This window comes from Falco peregrinus, chromosome 5 (genome assembly GCF_023634155.1).
Source record: "Falco peregrinus isolate bFalPer1 chromosome 5, bFalPer1.pri, whole genome shotgun sequence".
Classification (NCBI taxonomy): Eukaryota; Metazoa; Chordata; class Aves; order Falconiformes; family Falconidae; genus Falco; species Falco peregrinus.
Window position 1 is genome coordinate 86235755 of NC_073725.1, and position 19422 is coordinate 86255176.

Genomic DNA, 19422 nt, shown 5'->3' on the forward strand with positions numbered 1-19422 from the left:
GAGCCACCTCTATGTGTCACTGCTCCAATATAATGAAAATCACTTAGTCAGGAGCAATTAAGAGAGCAGATTTTTAAGGACTACTTGGGTTCAAATCCATAACTATACTTTTCTCATTTTGCAAGTCAACTTGGAAGTCTGCACACCACTAGACTTACCAACTTCACTTGCAGTTCATCATTCCATTAAAGGTGACAGTATCACTTAATCCTAATTTTTTGAAATAACCAATCTCCATTTTTATTGCATCTATGAACACAAAGTACAAGAGGAAAGAAACCTGTCCAGTTTTATCTTATTCACCTAATAGCTGGCCACCTACAACGTACCAGTTTTCCTAGCAAAACCAATCTCTGCTCTGTGAGCTCTTCTCTAAGATGAAAAACTTCTAAAAGATGCCTTTTTTTCCCCAAAACTGGGCAGCTACTAATTAAATTCAACTGAAAGTTCCCAATGTCCTCGAGCTATTGCCCGATGACTGGTACCAAGATCAACTGCTGGACATCTCAGTTCCTTCCCACAATCCCTGATAACAGGGCTCCCTATCATCACATCTTTCTGATCGGTGTGAGACCACCAATTCTGACGTATGCAAAAAAACATGCCCCGCACAAGAGGTGGGGAGCTTTGGATCAGTCATTTGCCTCCCCTACCAAACTGAGACCTGGAAAAAAAAAAAAAGTTAAATTTACAAAGTCCGGTTAAAAAGGAGAGTTAATACCATTGCCTTGGGCTCATTTTAACAGCAAAGTGGAAATTCAAGGCTTTGAGGGAAGAAAAGGTGTCTCCACAGGTAGCTCCTGTAAGAGCTATCTACTCCACCTGTCTCACACTTCTGGCACGTGCAAGGTCAACCGGCACAATCCCCAAAATCCCAGACCTCCCTCCCACATCACAAACAGGCACCAGCTTAGCATTTCAGCAATAAGTCAGATGCTAGCAGCTCAGCACTTCGCTAGGGCAGCGCACGCAAAACCAACCTCCATGGGCTCACGGCCAACCTCCCAAACCATCCCTTTAAAGAACGGTTTTGTTCTGATTTTGTGGCATAAGGGTGGGGACGAACGGAAGAGCACACAACATCATGTGATTTGCAGCTTTGCCGCTTCCAGAGCGAGTTTTACTTCCAGTTTTCTTACCCTGAACTCACACGTATGAAGAGGTGGCGGCAGAGGCTCCTTTCTCTGAGCAGCACCGTTATTAAACCCACCAGTGCCTGAAGGAGCTGGACTCCACGGACGATCGGGTGCTGCACGCACCCTGTCACAGCCCTACGTAACATTAATTACAGCTGCCTTCTCTTCCCCACCAACCCAGCAGCCACCCAGAAAAAAAACAAGAGAGGTGCCCTCGTGCCACAGGACATACACGAGAGTGCTCCTCTGTTACTCACACTTCATAGAACTCTCCAGGAAAGAGGACACATTTCCTCTCCAAATCCTTAGTAGTTTGGGGGGTTTTTTTTCCCTTTTTTCTTTCCTTTTTTTCAAGGATCCTGAATGTCACCTTTAAAAGGTATAACAGAACAAAGAAAACCAAGTGCAAGCTTTTAAGTAGTTACTTAACAAAGTGGATGCACGTCTTCAGGAGCCTTCGGGTTACCATCTCAGCACTGTTTTTCACTGGAGAGGAAACGAAGAAATAAAGGATTTAAGGTTGCTGGTTAGGGTGACCCTAGGACTCCGGCACTGATGATCACACAGATGAGGCACCAGCAGCCTGCTCCGTTCACAGCCCTGTTTGCAGGGGGCACGGGGAATAAGGAGGAGGCAGGCCGCACGCAACTGGCAAACTGCTATTAACAGCAGCGGCGAGGGACTGACTAGACCAAAACCAAGAGGGCCAGAAAGCACAAAGCGTCAGTTTTAGTTGCGCTAGTAGCCAGAAGACTATAAAATAACAAAGGATTGATAGGTTGCAATGGCATCCTAGATGTTAAGCTGCTGCCCAGCAGAGCGACTCGGGAAACCATCTAAGCTGCCCCTGGGAAGTTGTGTTCCAGAAAAAAGCACAACACACCACCAGCAGCAAATATGGAAAGAAAGGGGGCAGGGTGTTTTAATTGTATTTTTAAAGTGACAAAAAAAAAATATTTTTGTTTTCAAGGATAGCTGCAGTCCACAAAGCACAGCTCACAATTTTGCAAAGCTGCTGACAATGTAAAAGCTGAGACTTGACCTTGAGGTGGCACAGAAGGGGAAAAACCACAGCTTACTGCATTAGCCCACCTTAGCAAAAAAAAAAGGAAGATTTCCATGTCAATCTGCACAGTACTTCTAGAAGTATCGACTTAAAAGCTTGTCACCAGTCTAGGTGTCAAACATCCCAGAATTAGGGACTTCCAAACAGAATGACTTCACAGGTCACATATTCTGGTCATTCCAACTGTACCCTTTTTTTTAAGCAATGTTAAGCATCTGCACTTGCCATAATTTCAAGGGTGAGCGGCCAGAAGCTGTGGCTTCATGTTAAAAAGGGTTTCACTGCAAGACCTGCTTAAGATGGTCACGTTTCCACACCACAGCATGTCACCCTCCTCTCACACAGAGTTCTACCTGCATTTGTTAAGCTTTGAGAAGAAATGCCCTGGAAAATGTCTTTTGTAGAATTCAGATCAGATGCCTTCTCTCCTCACACATCCACCATGGCATAAGTGGGAGAACACAACTAAGATGCTAAAATAAATTGCAAGAAGGGGGAAGATCTTAAACTGCTGCCTAAGAGCTGACACTATGCAACCACAGCTGATACCCAACCAGCACACAAGCAATACGTGTTCCCAGTCCAAGATCAGGCACTGCCTTTGAAAGATGCTTTTACACGTTCAGATGAAGGGCTTCAATACATGCAAGAGCTAGCTTAGAGCCATACTGAGCCAACAGGCCACGTTCCCTGCACAGTGAAACACATCTTAAACTGCCTGACATACCGAGAGTAAAATACCGATGGAAACCTTGCAAGGCATGTGCAACACCTGAGCAGCAAGTCCACACTCTGCACCGATTCCTGCTGGAAAGAGTGAAAAAAAAAAAAAAAAGCTGCCTACTGCACCCAGCAACGAGGAGATTACCACCAACCCTTCTGAAGAACAGTAACTTACACCCTTACTGCTCAAGCACTGCACACAGGTTACAAGATTTTCAAGCCAGCCAGCAATTGCTTTTGTTAAACTGGGGTTAGGTTTTGGTTTTTGGTTGTTTTTTTTTTTATCGCATTCATGCATTAGCCTTGTGGCCAACCAATTCCAGCCCAGCAAGCAAGCCCTCAGCACCAAAAACTGAGGGCAGCCCTTCCAGGCTCCCAACAGTTGTCCAGTCTGAGTTCATCCACATTGCGTGGCAGTGGTCACGGCAGAGTTTAGGCAGAGTATGTTAAAATAGCAGAAAAGCAAAGAGGTTGTATTTGAGGTAAGCATACCACTACATCAGAACTGAAAACGCTGAAGTCTGATCATGGCCAGATTTATAGAGATGCTCCACATCCAGCATTATTCTCTTCTGAGACTATTAAAGTTCATAAATGAAACAATGATCAGCTGGCCAGCTAAAAAGCAAGGAAAGAAGCACACACTGCACATTAATCCTCCAGGTCCACAGCCATACAGATTTAGGAGACTGCAAGGTACCTAACAATTTTATCCCAAGGCAAACATTTTGCATAAGCAAGACTACAAAAACCACTACAGGCCACAGCCAAGAGGTTGCACAGGCTGCAATCAGACCATTTGCTAAGGACACAACTGTCTTCAGGCTGCAAATTTGCGTGCCTACCCCTTAGTCATCGCAGTCAAGTGTCCAACACTGTTTAAGCCTTCACACAGTAAAACATAAATTCTTTTCCTGGGTGTTGCAACAGTACAACATCAAACAGATTATTTAACCATCTGGGATAGAGGGTCATTAAAAGCAGCCACAAACTGCTAAACAAACATAAAAACATTAAGCTGAGGAGCATTCTTCAGACTGTGTTCGAGTCAGAGGTGCGTTCCAGCTGTTGCAAGCTGGTTTGTGCTCGTCATGGCTGATCCAAGGGCACCTCCCAGTTTATACACAATGAAGCCTGCTCAACTACAATAGGATTCCGGTTTAACAATATAGAGAGAGGACATGAACTATTTATGCTACCCAAGTTACTGCTAATGGGTCCTGCTAGTCTCGTTCATCTGTAGCTGGAAATCCTAGCAGCAGGGAAGTATGAAACACCGTACGCTGCTGGTTTCCTGCAAGGGAATAAAAGCTTTTTTCCTGCCTCCCCATTATACTGCTGCTGTCATCTTCCTCAAATTGCATTACAGCACGCTATGGCGAGAGCAGGGAGAGGAGAAAAGTCTTCTAGGCAGCATCGCCGCTGTGCTGCAGGCAGCTGTCAACATCGCTGCCTGTTCCACTCTGCTGTGCCACTAACACGTTTAGCCAACAACATTTTGTACTTTCCACAGGTATGCGGGCAAGCGCTCCCTCCACCACCAGCCTTCAGGTGCCTTCAAGCAAAAATGATCTGCAAGAAGCATTAGGGAGAGGCCTCCCTCCCCCCATCCATCAAATATAAGAATGCATCATGTCTTTGGGACGGTATTTGGAAGTAAAAGCATAAATCTGTTCCTAACTCTAGTTCTGCAAAGGCTGCAGAAGAGCCAACCGCCGTCTGCCTTTCTCCAACCAGGACACAACACCACCAGTGCCCACAGCTTGGTAAGAGCACGTCAGTATCAACAACAAAGTACGGGAGCTTTATGGAGAGGTGCTTTTGACAGGCATGTATTACTAGAGGCCATTTTCCATCCTTATACTCCCCCCCAAAAAAATTCTAGCTGGTACCAATCCCGACCACCTTATACGACAGTGTAATAGCACATGATGCCTCTACAGATCTTGTCCAAATATTTATCTAAATAATGCAAACACTAGCTTGGCCTCCTTACAGAGGTAAGCAAATCAAGTGCGCTTGTCCTCAGAAGCCAACTGAAAACATTTCAGGTCACCCTGACACCTACGTACACTCCCAGATTTCAGCTTGCCAACTTTGCTTCTCACTACAAGTGACAACAACAGCCTCCAGAAGTCACCCCATGAACAGGCAGGCTGCACTGGCATCAGCAAAGGAGTTGGCTCCCCCAAAGCCAGCGAGAAAGCCATGCTTAGATTTCAATTCCCCGTGACCTGGGTCAGAAACGCTGCAAGAGAGCATCATGACTCAGGGTAGCAGCTGCCCCTGTGCTGAAGTCTTCCCCCAAAGCCCAATGCTTTTTCCATTTAATCAGGCACTGACAGCTCCCCTCGCGAACGCAGGGAGGGGACCACAGTGGTGCTGGTAATTAAGAGAAAGGTGTCATTCAGAAGGAATATTATTTCTAGTCCTCAGGAATTAAGCTTTCTCAAAGGTTGTTACAAATTTAAAACTACCACAAGCTCTTAAGCACTGACCCAGGGGAAAAACATCACTCCTGAGATATTCCAAAATAAACCTGAAATTCTATAAAAGTGACATGAATGCTGCTGAGAACAAGATTATCCCAGCTCAGTAAAACATTCCTTATTATCTTCCATCTCAGTGCTTTGGCAAAGATAACTTATTCAAGCCACCAGGGCACTGCTAAGTGGCCTTTTTTGCCTTTTCCTTTTTTTTTTCTTGTTCTCCCTGCCTACCCTCCCCCAATTTCCCACATTTCCCGTTCCAGTAACCTGCTTAAAATGAAACTACTCCACTCCTCCTCAGACTAATGCTGATCAGCATGTTATTCGGCTGCACTTCAAACACAGGAACTACCACACCAGTACACAAATAACCTTATCTCCTGGGCTGCCACTGGAAGCTAGGGTCTCAAGTCAGCTGCATGTTTCACACCTTCCACTGCTCATGGTATTAAAAAAAGGCACTTACACCACCACCACCCCGCCCACCGGGGATAGATCCTACCGAGAGTAACCAAAGTTACATGCAGCAGCTTGAAAAGCCCACCCATCTACCAACAGCAATTAAACCCGCTATTATTTTAGAGCGCACGCAGACTTCTGAGCCTATTAGCGCCCTTCCTTTCAGTAGTTAAGATGACGTCTGAATTCAATAATTTAAATGGAGCCTTAAAATATCTCCAGACCAAATCCATGTGCAAAAAAACTCCCAAGCTTCTGATGAGATGAATTAGCGGTGCAGTTCTGACTGTCCCAAAAAGAATGCAGCCAGTGGCAAGCCCTGACACCCATTGCCACGCCAAGCTGCCGGCGCTATGACACAGTAAACCACTCACAATGGCTTTAAAGAGAAATAAATAAGACACCCATCGCAAATTAACAAATGGGAGTTTCTTCCAGCAGGCACTAAAAAACACCCGAAGGGCTCCATCCCTCTCACGCTTGGGTTTGTGTTACTCTGGCTTGCTAAGCAGCTCCTGGCCCCCGAGACAGGCTTCCTGCCTCTCTCCAGCTGCGCCGACGTCGCAGGAGTTGCACACTCTCCCCACCTATTTTTGCCACGGGACTTTTTAGCCATTTGTGTCCAATTTCAAAGCACAAGCCGCGCTGCCAGCAATCGTAGCTCACTGGCAGCAGTAACGCCCACTGCATTCTCAGGCAGACAAAGCATTGGTCTACCCAGGAATTTGGACTTCTGAGACAGCTTCTGAAACACAAGCCCAGGAACAGGCTGCCAGCACCCTCCTGCTGGAAACCGGCATGGACCTTATCATCAGTAAAGCTTGATCCAGCCACTCTTCCAGGAACTGTTACTTGTGCCCAGACTTATGCAGCTGCCCGAGCCAAGCCAACAGGAAAACATCCCAGGAAGGAAAGAAAAAGCAATGGAAGAAGGCCCATTACCAAAATGCAGCACTACCAAGCAGGCTGAATGTTTCTACAGATCTTCAGGAAGTGGGTCCAAGTTCTTTCCCAAGTCTTGGTATTCCAGGCACAAAGTCCTGTCAAGATGATCGTTTATTAGCATCTAGTCACACCATGTGGACACTGGGCACATGAATTCTATTAAGATGTTTACAGTATCAAAAAGCCTGATGTAAGGCAGTGGAATTTTTTGCACAGCATTCATCCTAGAAATGAAAAGCTCTGATTAAAGCTATAAATCCAAAGTTCTGCAACTAAAAGCTGTCCTCGCAATTCCACTAGTCCTAAAGAAAATGGGTTCCACCATATGGTCTGTGCTGCATGCTCCTACGGCCCAGTACCTGTACAGGAACGTACCAGAACCTGCTCAAGATCTGGGCCTGCAGAATGATGGGTCTCAGAATATCCTCCCTCACCTTCCAAACAGGCCACTGGAAGTAAAAAGCTCTTATGCCATCCCCTCTGGAAGCAGAAGGCAGCCACACACAAGGATAGACAAAACCCAGCCTATCGACCTGATGGAGGACACTTTCCTTCTCCACTGCTACTCCTGGAAACCTGCAGCAGCTCCAAAGCACATCAATTAAGACAGCAAAAATTGTAAGAAAGGAAGAAACAACCACAGACACAGAACAGGGATCTGCTCAGAGGTCTTAGCACTAAGAATGCCCATGCCTTTTAGCCACCAAGGCAATTAGCTACTGCTTTTAGGACTGCTGCCCAAAACAAAGTAAGAAGAGTCTGCTGCTCTGTAGGGCACTCAGTAAGCTGGAAAAGAAACACAAGAGACACTGTGAAAAGCACACAGACAACAGAGCTATAGGCTGTCAGCATTACGACTGGATAATGAAAATGAAAGTGCACAGCAGTAACATTAGCTTTTCTTTTTTAAAGCATCAGAGGTCTCAGAAAACAGCGACCAAACCTTGACACTTCTCCTGAGAAAATGAACCTTGCTTGATGAGCAGTAAGGAAGCTCAATATAAACACCAGCAACTAAATTTGTTTGTACGCAAGATACATTTCTGCCATAAGTATTTTTCAACAAGACTTTAAGGTATTAGATGTCATTTGAAGACAACACTTCAGGTCACAAAGTGAAGGTGAGATGAAAAGAAAAACCTCCCCGCCAGACTCACAGGTGCAAGCGGCTGTTACCTGCCAGCAGCCACACAGGGCTTCCAATGAGCACAGCTGTGAAGCCAGCGGATCTATAGGCCAACAGCAACTTTTTAAGCCAACCTGACACTTCGCTCACCCCAAAGCGGCGTGCAGGAGCGCTGCCTGGGGACGGGAGTGAGCTACAGCTCTTCAGCCTCACAAGCTGGTGAAACCCCGACCTTCCTCCAGCTGTTTGGAGGAACAAGCGCGGCTCCAGCAGCAGAAACACCCACCAAACACCTCCGTTATAGAAATGCTGCGTGCGTTAGCACTCCAGCGCCTGCTCTCTCGCCCCAAGCTGAGCTAGTACTCGAATCGGTAGGGAAAGGGGGGGAAGAGGAGGAGGAGTATCTCTTACACAGATCCCTCAACTCCGAGGACAGCTGTGTTTTGGGTTTCTTTTCTGCAGCAGCTCCCACAGCAGATGCCTGAAATGTCAAGATGTCCCAACGGCACCGCGTGTTTCCACAACGAGCCGGGGGTCAGGGGAGCAGCACAGGCTCGCAGCCGCCTGCCCCCACCAGCTCCGCAGCCGACGCGGTTTTTCTTCCCGAGCACAAACGCCCAGCCCGGGGCACCCGGAACGAACGAACCGGTGAGGAGAGCAGCGCCCCGAAACCGCGCCCGGGCGTCCCCCACCCGCCTCACCGCCCCGCTGGGGGGGGACCCCCGGGGGAACGGGGGCCGCACCGGGGCCAGGCGCTGACCCAGGGCGGGAAACAGCGGGGCCGGCCCCGGGGAGGGCGAGAAGGGAGCGGGGGGGAACCCGGCCCTTAGGGGAAGGGAGCCGGGGGGGAACCCGGCCCCAGCCGGGAGCAGCGACCGAGCCCGCCGCCGAGGGGGCGGGTGAGGCCCAGGGGACGGGGCGGGGAACCCCGGTGCGAACCCGCCACCGCTCTCCCCGGGGCGGCTGAGCTGGGCCGCGCCGAGCCCACGGGGGTGGGGGGGGGGGGGGCCGCGGCCGGTACTCACCGGACCCATCCACCCCCGCGCCGCCCCTCCGGCCCCGCTTCATTTAACCGCCGCTGCCCGGCTCCTTCCGGCCGGCCCGCGCCACGTGACCGCACCGCCCCGCACCATAGAGAGGAGCGGCGGGGAGCAGGGAGCGGCGAGGGAGAGACGGGCGGCCCACGCCGTCCCGTCTCGGCAAACCTACCATAGAGGCGGGGGAGGGCGGTCCTCCAGGCACAGCCGCCCCGCCCCCTTCCGGGCGGTCGGTGGTCCGGGGAGGGGGCGGGGCCTGAGGGGAAGGGGCGGGGCGAGGTGCTGCACGTGGCTCCCGGGGGTGGAGGGGGGGGCTCTGCAGGGGGGCCAGGTACGCCACGGGGCGCTGTGCCATGGGGGGGGGCAGGGCCTCTATAGGCTGCTATGCCATGGGGGGGCGCAGGACCCCGGGGGGATGCTGTGCCGGGGCGGGGACGGGACACGACAGGGCCCCAGGGGGGTGCTGGATCACCAGGGGCGCTGTGCCGGGTGGGGGGACACAGGGCCCCTGGGGTGCTGGATCCCTAGGGGTGCTGTGGGGTCCCTGGGGCGTGCTGGGCCCCTAGGGGTGCTGTGCTGGGGGGGGAAGGAGGACAGGGCCCCTGGGGTGCTGTGCCGGGTGAGGGGGCTTGGCAGAGCCCCTGGGCTGGGAGCCAGACCCCAGGGTGACCCCCCCCCCCCAGGGCTCTGCTGCCTTCAGGGGCCTTAAATCCTGGGTTGGGGTGCCAGGCGGCCCTGGAACAGAGCTGGGGGGCTCTGCTGCCTGTGGACCGGGCAGGTTTATTGTCACCGGTGTCACTCACTTGGCCCCAAAGCCTGGCTGAAGCCAGGAGCCATCTCCCAGAGGAGGCTCGTGAAGGAGCCAAGCTGCTCCATGGACCCTCCTCACCTTCCTGGGACCCCCCCGGCTGCCTCTGCCCGGCTGCCGTCCCCAGAACACCCTCAAAGTCCAGCAACCCCTGTCACCCCCCTGGCCCAGCCAAGGGACAGAGCAGCCCTGGGGACAAGACACCACGGCGGATTTTTGATGACATTAATGTCTCCTTTGCTACCTGGTTATGGGGAGCAGGCAGGCGGGTGGTGGGCCATGAACCCGAGGTCAAACAGCACTGCAGAGCTGGAGAGGCCCAGGAGACGGGGGGGGGGGGGGGGGGGGGAGGGGATCAAAAAGAAGAGTAAATAACCCCAAATCTCGTAGAAAATGATCCATCTGCAGCAACACACGTGACGGAAGGAGCAGGGCGGGTGCTGGAGGCCTCAGGAAGGGCTGGTGGGTGGCTGGGGTGTCCTGGTGTCCCTGCCGTGAGGGCAGAGGGACAAGTCCCACCTCCACGAGGCTGGTCCCCCACCTCACTGTGCACGGGGAAGGCAAATGGCTTCTCCAGGCAGGGCCGGGCAGCGCGGGGTTCACCGGGGCAGAGACCTGCTGCCGGCAGGGCTGGGCCCGCTTCTGCAGCGTGGGGTTTTCCCCGGGAAAGCTCCTTGGGCAGCTCTTGGCAAGGGAGGATGGAGCTGGGCACACGCGTCTTGGTGCCCTGCCACCCCAAAAATGCTGCCAGCCAGCCCAGTGCCTCTGCTGAAAGCACCAGCAACCTCTTGGTCACCTTCTTCCTCGGACCCCGTGTGTGCGGTTGGGATGGTGGGAACCAGCCACACGCTGGTGGTCAACCCCATCTGCACAAGGTGCACCAGCTTCACGTACATGTACACCATCACCCTGGCCGACCTCCTGCACTTGCCCACCATCCCCCACATGGTCTGTGTGTAATTTGTGCATGACCGGCACTTCAGAGACCGGGGCTGCAGAAAGCTCTTCAGCCTCAACCTCCTCACCACGTGTACCAGCATCTTCCTCCTCACCATCATGAGCACCGAGCACTACCTGGCCATATGTCAGGCATCTGGACACCCTGTGCAGGTCAAGGCACCACCTGGTGTGGCTGGTGGCCTTCCTCCTCGCCCTCCCCAGCACGACCTTCATTGGCCTGCACACCAGCCACCATGACAGGGTGACCAAGCGCGTGTGCCACCCTACGTGGTGGATGGGAACCTACAAGTTGTACCTCACCATCCTCTTCAACACCTGCATCCTCGCGCTAGGTGTCACCATCTGTTGCTTGTACGCCAAGCTGGCTGGGATCTACAGGAGGTTCCAGCGGGCTCTCATTCCCAGCATGGACACCGGCTGATGCCCCGAGCAGAAGGTCCTGTATATGATCTTCAGCACTGTGCTCGCTTCCTGGGCTTGCTCCCTGCCCTTCTGGCCAGGGCAGCTCTTCAGCATCCCGGTACAAGCAGGGGGACTGGGGCAGCACCACCATCATCTCCATCAGCTTCCTCCTGACCTGCCGGGCCTACAGCAACAGCTGCCTCACCCCCTTCTCAACTCGCTGCTCCCCAAAAATTACAGCGAGGACCTGCTGGCCCCCAGCCCCTGCTGCCCCCCGGCCATTGCCTGGCTCCCAGGGGCTCTGGAGAGGATGGGTGCTCCCTGGGAGAGGTGGGTGCCCGTGTTGCACGCCGGTTAAGCCCTTCTGCTGGGGACACGATGCTGGTCAGTAAGAGGTGCCGGCTACGGCAGCAAACGGTGGGACAGAATCGGCTCCCCGGCGGCGGGGCAGCTCTGATCACTGAACTCACCCTCAGCCTTTTGTTAAACATCTTTCTGGCAGTGAAGTTTTTATCTAGGAACTCTATTAAAAACCAGTTTATTGCCAAATTAGTTTGAAAAACAATTTCCCAGAGGGAAGTGGGGCTCTAGGCTCCCCCTGCAAGTCCTCTGGAAACCGCTTTCCTTGATCAGTTCAGCCAGACCCTTTGAGTTAAGCCTTTTGCCGGGGGCTCCCCAGGGACCACCCTCTCATGCTGCCCACGTGCCACCACCATCTCCCCCATTCCACAAAAGGGGGATGAAATTCCAGTGCCTGGGAAGGGGTGGGGAACTCCTTTTGGATTTCCACCAAAAAGCAAAGGCATAAGGACCCCCGGCAGGGGGGGGTCCCTGCCCTAAGCAAGGCATGGGGGTGCTGGGGGACCTCAGCCTGGCCCCCTCCACGGCCGTCGATGCTCATGGAGGCGAAGCCAGTGACATGTTGCCCTTCCCTCTCGGCCAGTGGCGGTGACCCCACCATGGGGCAGTGCTGGGGGTGGCGGGGGGCTGACGCCGAGGTGGGCTCAGCCCAGGCACACCCAGGGCACAGTAGCCGATGCTGCAGGGGGTCAGCCCTGGCCATCCCAAAGCCTGAACATGAGGCTGTGTCACAGGACAGCGCAGGCAGCCGGTGACAGTGGTGACAGTAATTGGTGACAGGGTGACAATAACCACAGCCCATGTCAGAGGGCAGGGATCGGTCCCTGTCCAGGTCTAACCCCTGCTGGCACTGAACCACGCAGCTGCTCAGTCACCCCCGGCAGCAGGATAGGGAATCGGGGAAAAAGGTAAAGCTTGAGGATTGAGGTAAGAACAATTTAATAATTGAAATTAAATAATAATAATGAAAAAAGGAGAGAAGGGGAGAGGAATAAAATCCAAAGGGAAGGGGAAAGAAAGCCTGAAAGTGATGCACAATACAACTGCTCAGCACCTGCTGACCACTGCCCAGCCAGTCCCCAGCAGTGACCAGCAAGCCCCAGCCAACTCCCCCAGTTACACAGTGAATGTGGTGTCCCATGGTATGGAACAGCCCTTTGGCCAGTTCGGGTCAGCTGTCCTGGCTGTGTCCCCTCCTGATTTCCCATGCCCCTCCAGCCTTTGTGGCAGCAGAGCCTGAGCAACTGAAAAGTCCTTGACTTCATTTAAACATAACTTAGCAGCAAGTACAACATCAGTGTGTTATCAGCGTTGTTCTCAGACTAAGCCCAAAACACAGTGCCGTACCAGCTCCTGAGACGAAAAAATAACTCTATGGCAGCTGAAAGCAGGACAGTCCCTTTGGGTAAAGGGCACTGGCTTGCCACCCTCCTGCAGAGCCACACCAGGAGATGGACCCATTGGCACATCCAGCCCAGATCCGCCTTGTGCAGACATGTCACCGTCACTGCCGCTGCTGGAGGTGTATCGAGGCGCACAGCACCGGGCCCACGCATCCTCGGCACACTCGGGAAAAGCTGCCCAAGCCCAGCGCCACCGGCCACCTCCCCTCGGGTCAGCGGGGCGAGACACGCTCCTGCTCCAGAGCCCTGTGGGACCGCGATGGCAGGCCTTGCCTGGCCGTGTCCAAGACTGGAATGGGGAGAGGCAGCCAGGTTCATTCAATCAGCATCCAATTAAAATTTAATTTCTCAATCTCCCAGACCAGATGCTTTACACCAGCCCAGGAAGACGCAATGCACGGTAGCTCTCCGACCAGGGTCACCAGGCTGGACCAGCAAGACTCACGTTGCTTATCTTTCCTACCGCAGCATCACCGCATCCAGGTTTCTCTTGCATATCTTGTCCTGCCCAAATACCACAACCAGGGCCAGGGTCTCCCCACCCCCCAGGAGCATTTCTCCCCCCACCACCCTGCGCAGGGACCGCTGTAGCTCAGCCATATGGTTTCCAGCCGCAGCCTGACCTCCGCTTCGGGTGCCAACTGCTTCTGAATCTGGGACAGAGATCAGCAAACTTGGCACGACTCTCGCACAGCATCTGTGAAGCCACACTCACCTGCCCCTGCAACACCTCTCTTCTGCAGGCCATAAACCCCAGGTGATGGTGCAAGAAAACATCTGTCCTCCTCAACCCGCTGGTGCCTGACCTCCTTCCTGCCATCTCCCGTCCAGCCACGAGCTCGCCCAGCGGATTTTCTTTTACTGCGTGCCTGTACAATGCAGCAGCGCCGCGGCCCCATGTCAGGGGCTCTTGCTCTCTAGAGGGATAGAAGCAACACAATAATGCTGCAGCCAAGGCTGGGAGAGCATCTGCAGAAGTGGGCGTTGTTTGCATCATCCATCCAGCAAGGAGTTGTCAGATTGCAGAAGGGGGTTTGTATAAATCTTTATAACCTTCTGGTCTTGTTTGAGCTTGCCTCTCTCTCATCATGCTAATTTGAAGCAGCATCCTCTCCTCCTGCCCTCCATCCCCCACCACACCTGAAAGGATTTAATCTGAGATTATTTATTGGCAGAGCTTTGGGGTTTTAGTTTTACCCTAAGCCACATGCGAAGAGAGACTGAAAAGGGAAGCAAGGGAGAGGGTTTAGCTAGGCATCAAACTGTAAAGCTCCAACAGAAAATATAAAGAGCTTTGTGAATTAAACCCTATTCTGCCATGTCTTTTTTAAGCGCATACTAGGGGGGCAGGGCAGGCAGAGTGCCCGGGACACAGGAGCATCATCACAAATCAGAAAAGAAATTGCCACTATGACAGCAGCACTTTCTGCTCAGTCTTGTTTTGTATGTCCTGCAGGAAGAGGCAGAGACTGTAAAATTTACTTGAGGAATTTAGTTGACTTGCCAAACTTCCATGGAAGAGGCAGTCAATTCCTTGAGCTCTGCAAGATCTCCTAAGAGAAATATTATTTTTTTTATCATGTTTTCAAAAAGTTCACGTAGTGCACAAGTCCTACAGCACACCACATCCACTGGAGCGGGCTGCAGGAATCGCCCTCTCTGTTCGCTACGTCCACATACCAAAAGGATCCCAGAAATCAGGAATACTTCACAAAAAGTATTTATTAAAGAAAACACACAGCAGAACCAGTGTTTGACAGAGCACCGAAGGACTGAAAGCATTTCTTGCTCCAAATCATCACGCAGTCCCTGTTGCTGGCTGAAACGAGGGGGTGGGAGAAACCAGCTCCCCAGCCATTTGCTCGCTATATAGTACTGCATTTGATCATATTGTGAAGTTACTCAAGGAATAAAAAATATTACTGAATTTTCCTCCCTTTAAAAAAAAAAAGCAAACAAATATGCACAGATTAAAGAAATCTTAGCTTTTAACTTTAGAGAGGGAAGGCGCTGCTGCAGGGCACACCCCAACACAGAGCACCGAATGATCGCTGCCAGCACCATCCTCATCCTCGGACCCGCCTTTCTCTACTTGCCAAACACTACTAATTAGAACAAACAATCAGGAAAGCAGAGATTTATCTGCATTAATGACTCTTTCTCCAATTCTCATTAAAAGGAGGGGGGGGGGGGGGGCGGGGATTATACTTTCTTTCCTGAAAACTGAGATTAGAAAAATAACAGGACAAATGACTGAAACAAGCATTCTACCTGGAAAGGAAGACTTTTATCTGGACAGTTCATATAAATCTGTTAAATCAGCTGCAGTTCTGTACCTTGCCCACAGAATGAGGTACCACAGCCACAGTCCCACGGCCGGGGTGCTGGTACTCACAACAGAGCGAGCCACTGCTGTGAGCAAACACTGATGCTCAATACGTGTAAGAGACCGGTGCTAAGGCCAGGACAGCTTCATCACACGGAACTCTGGGTCTGTCAAACAAACTGGATTTTTCTTCTTTAAACTTTACTCACTATTTTGTAGTGCCACACCGTTTTCGGTAACAGCAATACCTTTTTTTTGTTGCTGCTTTTAACGCTCTGCCTTTATCCTCCACCCCACCTCCAGCTAAGCTAAGCACAGTTCTGCCACGCTTTAATTCCAAGCGTATCAATCTTCCTGTGACTTCCATAAATATTTTAACAAACAAAATGGTAGATGCCAATTTAAAGTTGTGAGTTTATTGCATATGTAACAAAAATGAACATGACCTCCTGGGTCCAGCCTACTATACAATCACTGTTTATTCCAGCTGGTTCCATAACCACATTAAATAGAACTAGTATTTCTTTAAATACTTTGATTTAGACATAAAATGAAACATTAGTGTACAACTTTCACAAAATAAATCTGCAATAAAAACAGTGGGAAGAATAACAAGGATAGCAGCAATACTTAAACATGACATTACAAAATAATAAATTAAAAAAATACATTATAAAGTGGTTGAGGAACAAAAAAAAAAATAACAAATTAAAAACAGATCCATACTGTGTTTCTGGGAACTTGCTGTGCCACACGGCCCTGAACCTGGGCACCAGCTCCAGAGGGCCCGGTGGCTGGATCACTAATTTACAAAATCTGTTGGATTTCATAACCACCTCGACTTGAACTAAGTACATACTGCTGAGCAAACGCTGATTTCACCATCTGGAGCTTCGAGCAGCCTTTTTGAAGCAGGGTCTCGTCTAACATAATGCCCAAGTTAATGCTAACATTCATAAAACAGTCTCGTTTCTTCCCGATTTAAAACACGAGCAAAGTGGTGGTTTTCCTACATCCCTGAGCATATAGTATAGGCTGATGAGCAGTATCAGGGCAAGCACTGAAGGTCTGTGCCAATGGACCAGCTTTTAGCTTCGCCTTTAGGACAGGAACAAAAGACACACTGTACCTTGTACTTCCTTCAGGTCAGATCCAAGAGTGTCCATGTACAAGGTGAAACGCGTAGAGACAAAATGAACACCAGACTTGATGTTATTCTTTGGGCAAGTTTGAGAAGTTCAACAACCAGTTCAAGTGCTGGCAGACCGAGTGGGAATGAACATACAGATTCAGACAGCTGAGGTTTTTCGAACAGCTCCCGAGACCTCCACGAGTCAGTGGCTCCAGTCATGCAAACTCCTGTTTGCATTTCACCCTTCCCTAGCCTTGAACCCAGCCACAGGAAGAATAAGCCATCGCTTAAAACCCGTTCCGCCTCGCTTCTTTATTTTCTCTCTATCTACCCAACCAGCTTTAAGGCCTGCCTCAAATGCATGTACAGAACAATACAAAAGAACGTCTTCGTCGTCACTGAAGTGGCACAAAATTGCAAAGACAACACGATGGGAGAGGTGGTGAAGCTGGTTAAGAAAGGACTGAAATAATAAAAAAGGACAGCGCCCTATTCTCATTACTGTCAGCATGGAGGAGGTACCTTGACAAGGGCTTTTAAATACAGCAAAAAACAGACGGACTTTTCAAAACCACAATCCTTGCCTATTCTTATTTTGTGCATTCAATAAAACACTGACCTAGCAAAGACATCAGGAACTACCGTATGTCAACTGTGTCATTGACATAAAGCTACTCGACCTATAGATCTCCAAATCAAGGGCCTTACCTTCACCTCGCTTGGTTTTTACTGAGCTGGTTGTGCTGCAAGTACAGCTTGCGTGATAGGATTTTTGTTGGTGGTGGGCTTTAGTATCTGCATTTTTTAAACTCTTTTTAGTGAAAAATCCACATGAGACTGCATGCAAAGCTTTTGGGCAATAATCCATTTTGCATTTTTCCTATCTGACTGGTTTATTGCACATTCAAACGTACTGAAAGGATTAAATACACTCTATGAACAGGTATGACTTCACAGCCACTCTGAAAATCCAGGGCTGCGGGGATTCTGCTACTCAGCCCAAGACCGTACAGACGCTCGTCTGCTGAGAGCTGCATTTCCTCTCTCTCCTGCAAAAGTCACAGTTTCATTTACGTCCCAACAACCAGTACTGTAGAAACTGGTCCCCAAGTGCCAAAAGATTCCTACAGAACATGGGTCTAAATACACCTCTCCTGTACAGTCTTGCAGGATGAGCATCTTTAGCCACCCTGTGCGAATCTCACAATATGGTACAATTTTACACCTCCAATGCAATCCTTACTCCCAACAACAAATCACAAGAAACATGGTCAATGGAAAAAAGAAAACCACAAACAAAACAGAGAAAGATGCCAGGGTTTTGACAAGTGTCTACTTTCTGTCCTATCACAGTTTAAAGCTATTATCAAATTCAATTAAAAAAAGACAAAATAGAAGTATTCCAGTAGACATCTTCTAAGGACGATCTCTTACCCACAGCTGAATTTCAATGCACTATTCCATAAACATAACATCTGTTAAATGTTTCAGTAATGAATCTCTCTAAAAACCAGGCTTGCCAAAGACAAAAAAAAATCCTATACAAGCAAGTCTGCTTTATTTAAGTTTAGACGTGTTTGATAGATAACTGGGTCTTTCTGAAGCCATGTTATTTGTTAAAATACTATCTCATCTTGGTGTGCAAACTGGAAAAAATGTTAGTGATTCAGGTACTTGATTTGCTTTTGTTTCCCCTGGGAAGTTGTTTTAGCAATGTGTTAGAGAACAAACCTTTTAATATTAGTTTCAGATATTTGAAAAAATAGCCTTACATGGCTCCCTGGAGAAATTTTCATCCCTACAGAACTGAAGTCATAAATTCTTCCAATAGCTTTCCGTAACATTTAAAATGTACTCACTATATAGTTACCCTTTTACCTCAACCTCCAAATAAACCTTTCCCAAGGCCAAAAAATTCGGAACAGAAGTCTGCTCTGTTAACTTAGCTTTTAGCAATTTCCATGTGAGTCTTAGAATTTGAAGTCACACAAACACGTCTTGGGTACAACAGTGGCACAGAAATCACAGCTTTGGGATTGAATAGATTTTTATCCTCTGTCTCCTCCTTAACAAGGCTTCTCTGCAAGGTACTTACATCTGAACAAACTATGGAAAGTAATTCTGCAGGAGAAAATAATTGTTTTCATGTGCAAAACAATTAAGATTTCAGCCAGGACAACCACAAAGAAATCATACAATACCATTTAAGCTGTCCCAGATTCCTTCACTTTTCTCAAGGTGAGCCACAGCTTCCACTGGGAGCTTCCTGCTAAGGCAGAACTTGGATTTCTTTACCTTTCAGTTAAGTGTTCGTATGGAGGTATCTTCTGCTAGAAGTTTACTTTTTAAACAGGTGTTGAAAATGTGCAATGCAAATTCTAGTGCCAGTCAGACGCTCTGCACCCGCTGGACTCTACAAGGGCTCAAGCTTGATTTAAGACAAACTAACCAGGTACACCTACCAGTTGCAAGTCCTCAGCAAATTAAGCTCATTCTTAATTACACTTTGATTCTCCTATTAAAAAAACCCCACAGGTCACCGACCCTATCACAATATGTGTTACAAATCTAGCAGAATATCCTGTGTAACCAAAGCCAAATGCTGAACTTGGCTGCGTTTTGTTTTATGGGGGATGGAAGAAGAGGGAAGAGGTTATTGTAACAAAGGGGAGAAAATTGAGTTGGAAGCCACCAACAAGAGCCCCTACCCCCACCCTCATCCACCAGCGGCGGAAGGGAAACAGCCCCATCTCTAAGTTGTCTAGAGTTCCGATGCTTCAGACAGCTTAGCAGGAAGTTCACAGCAAGCTTCTTCTAGCTTTTGATTTGGTGGTCCATGAGCTAGCATCTGTTTCCTTTGGTTGCTTTTTCACTCCACAGCAAACCCACATGTCTCTTCCACAGCTGTCAACAGCTTCTCATAAAGCTTCTCGTATGACTCATAAGGCGGAATGTCAATCCGGTTAAAGCTAGAGGTGAAATAACAACACATTGCAGCATGTGAATCCAAAATATTTATTGGGAAAAAATTCTAGATCAGCGACATATAG

The 19422-nt window shown here is 49.7% G+C and overlaps 2 protein-coding genes and 1 pseudogene across 6 annotated transcripts in view; 1 reads left to right on the plus strand and 2 right to left on the minus strand.

The window, feature by feature from the left end:
• RNF216 (ring finger protein 216) overlaps positions 1-9118 on the minus strand; it is an 80964-nt gene extending 71846 nt beyond the window's left edge. Inside the window, exon 1 of one of the 2 annotated variants that reach the window (XM_055805091.1) lies at positions 8970-9118. The gene's annotated coding sequence lies outside the window, so the exon portion shown is untranslated. Of the gene's footprint in view, positions 1-8355; positions 8905-8969 lie in introns of those variants that run through there. The other variant, XM_055805092.1, reaches the window with a different exon arrangement.
• A 1047-nt stretch (positions 9119-10165) lies between these two features.
• Positions 10166-13044, plus strand: LOC106112120 (urotensin-2 receptor-like; annotated as a pseudogene).
• Positions 13045-15640: 2596 nt separating this feature from the next.
• Positions 15641-19422, minus strand: part of SMURF1 (SMAD specific E3 ubiquitin protein ligase 1) — a 47543-nt gene continuing 43761 nt past the window's right edge. For all 4 annotated transcript variants that reach the window (XM_055805314.1, XM_055805313.1, XM_055805312.1 and 1 more), the window contains exon 18: positions 15641-19341. In XM_055805314.1, the coding sequence (XP_055661289.1) occupies positions 19242-19341 (100 nt within the window). In that variant the 3' untranslated portion in view covers positions 15641-19241. The remainder of the gene's footprint in view (positions 19342-19422) is intronic.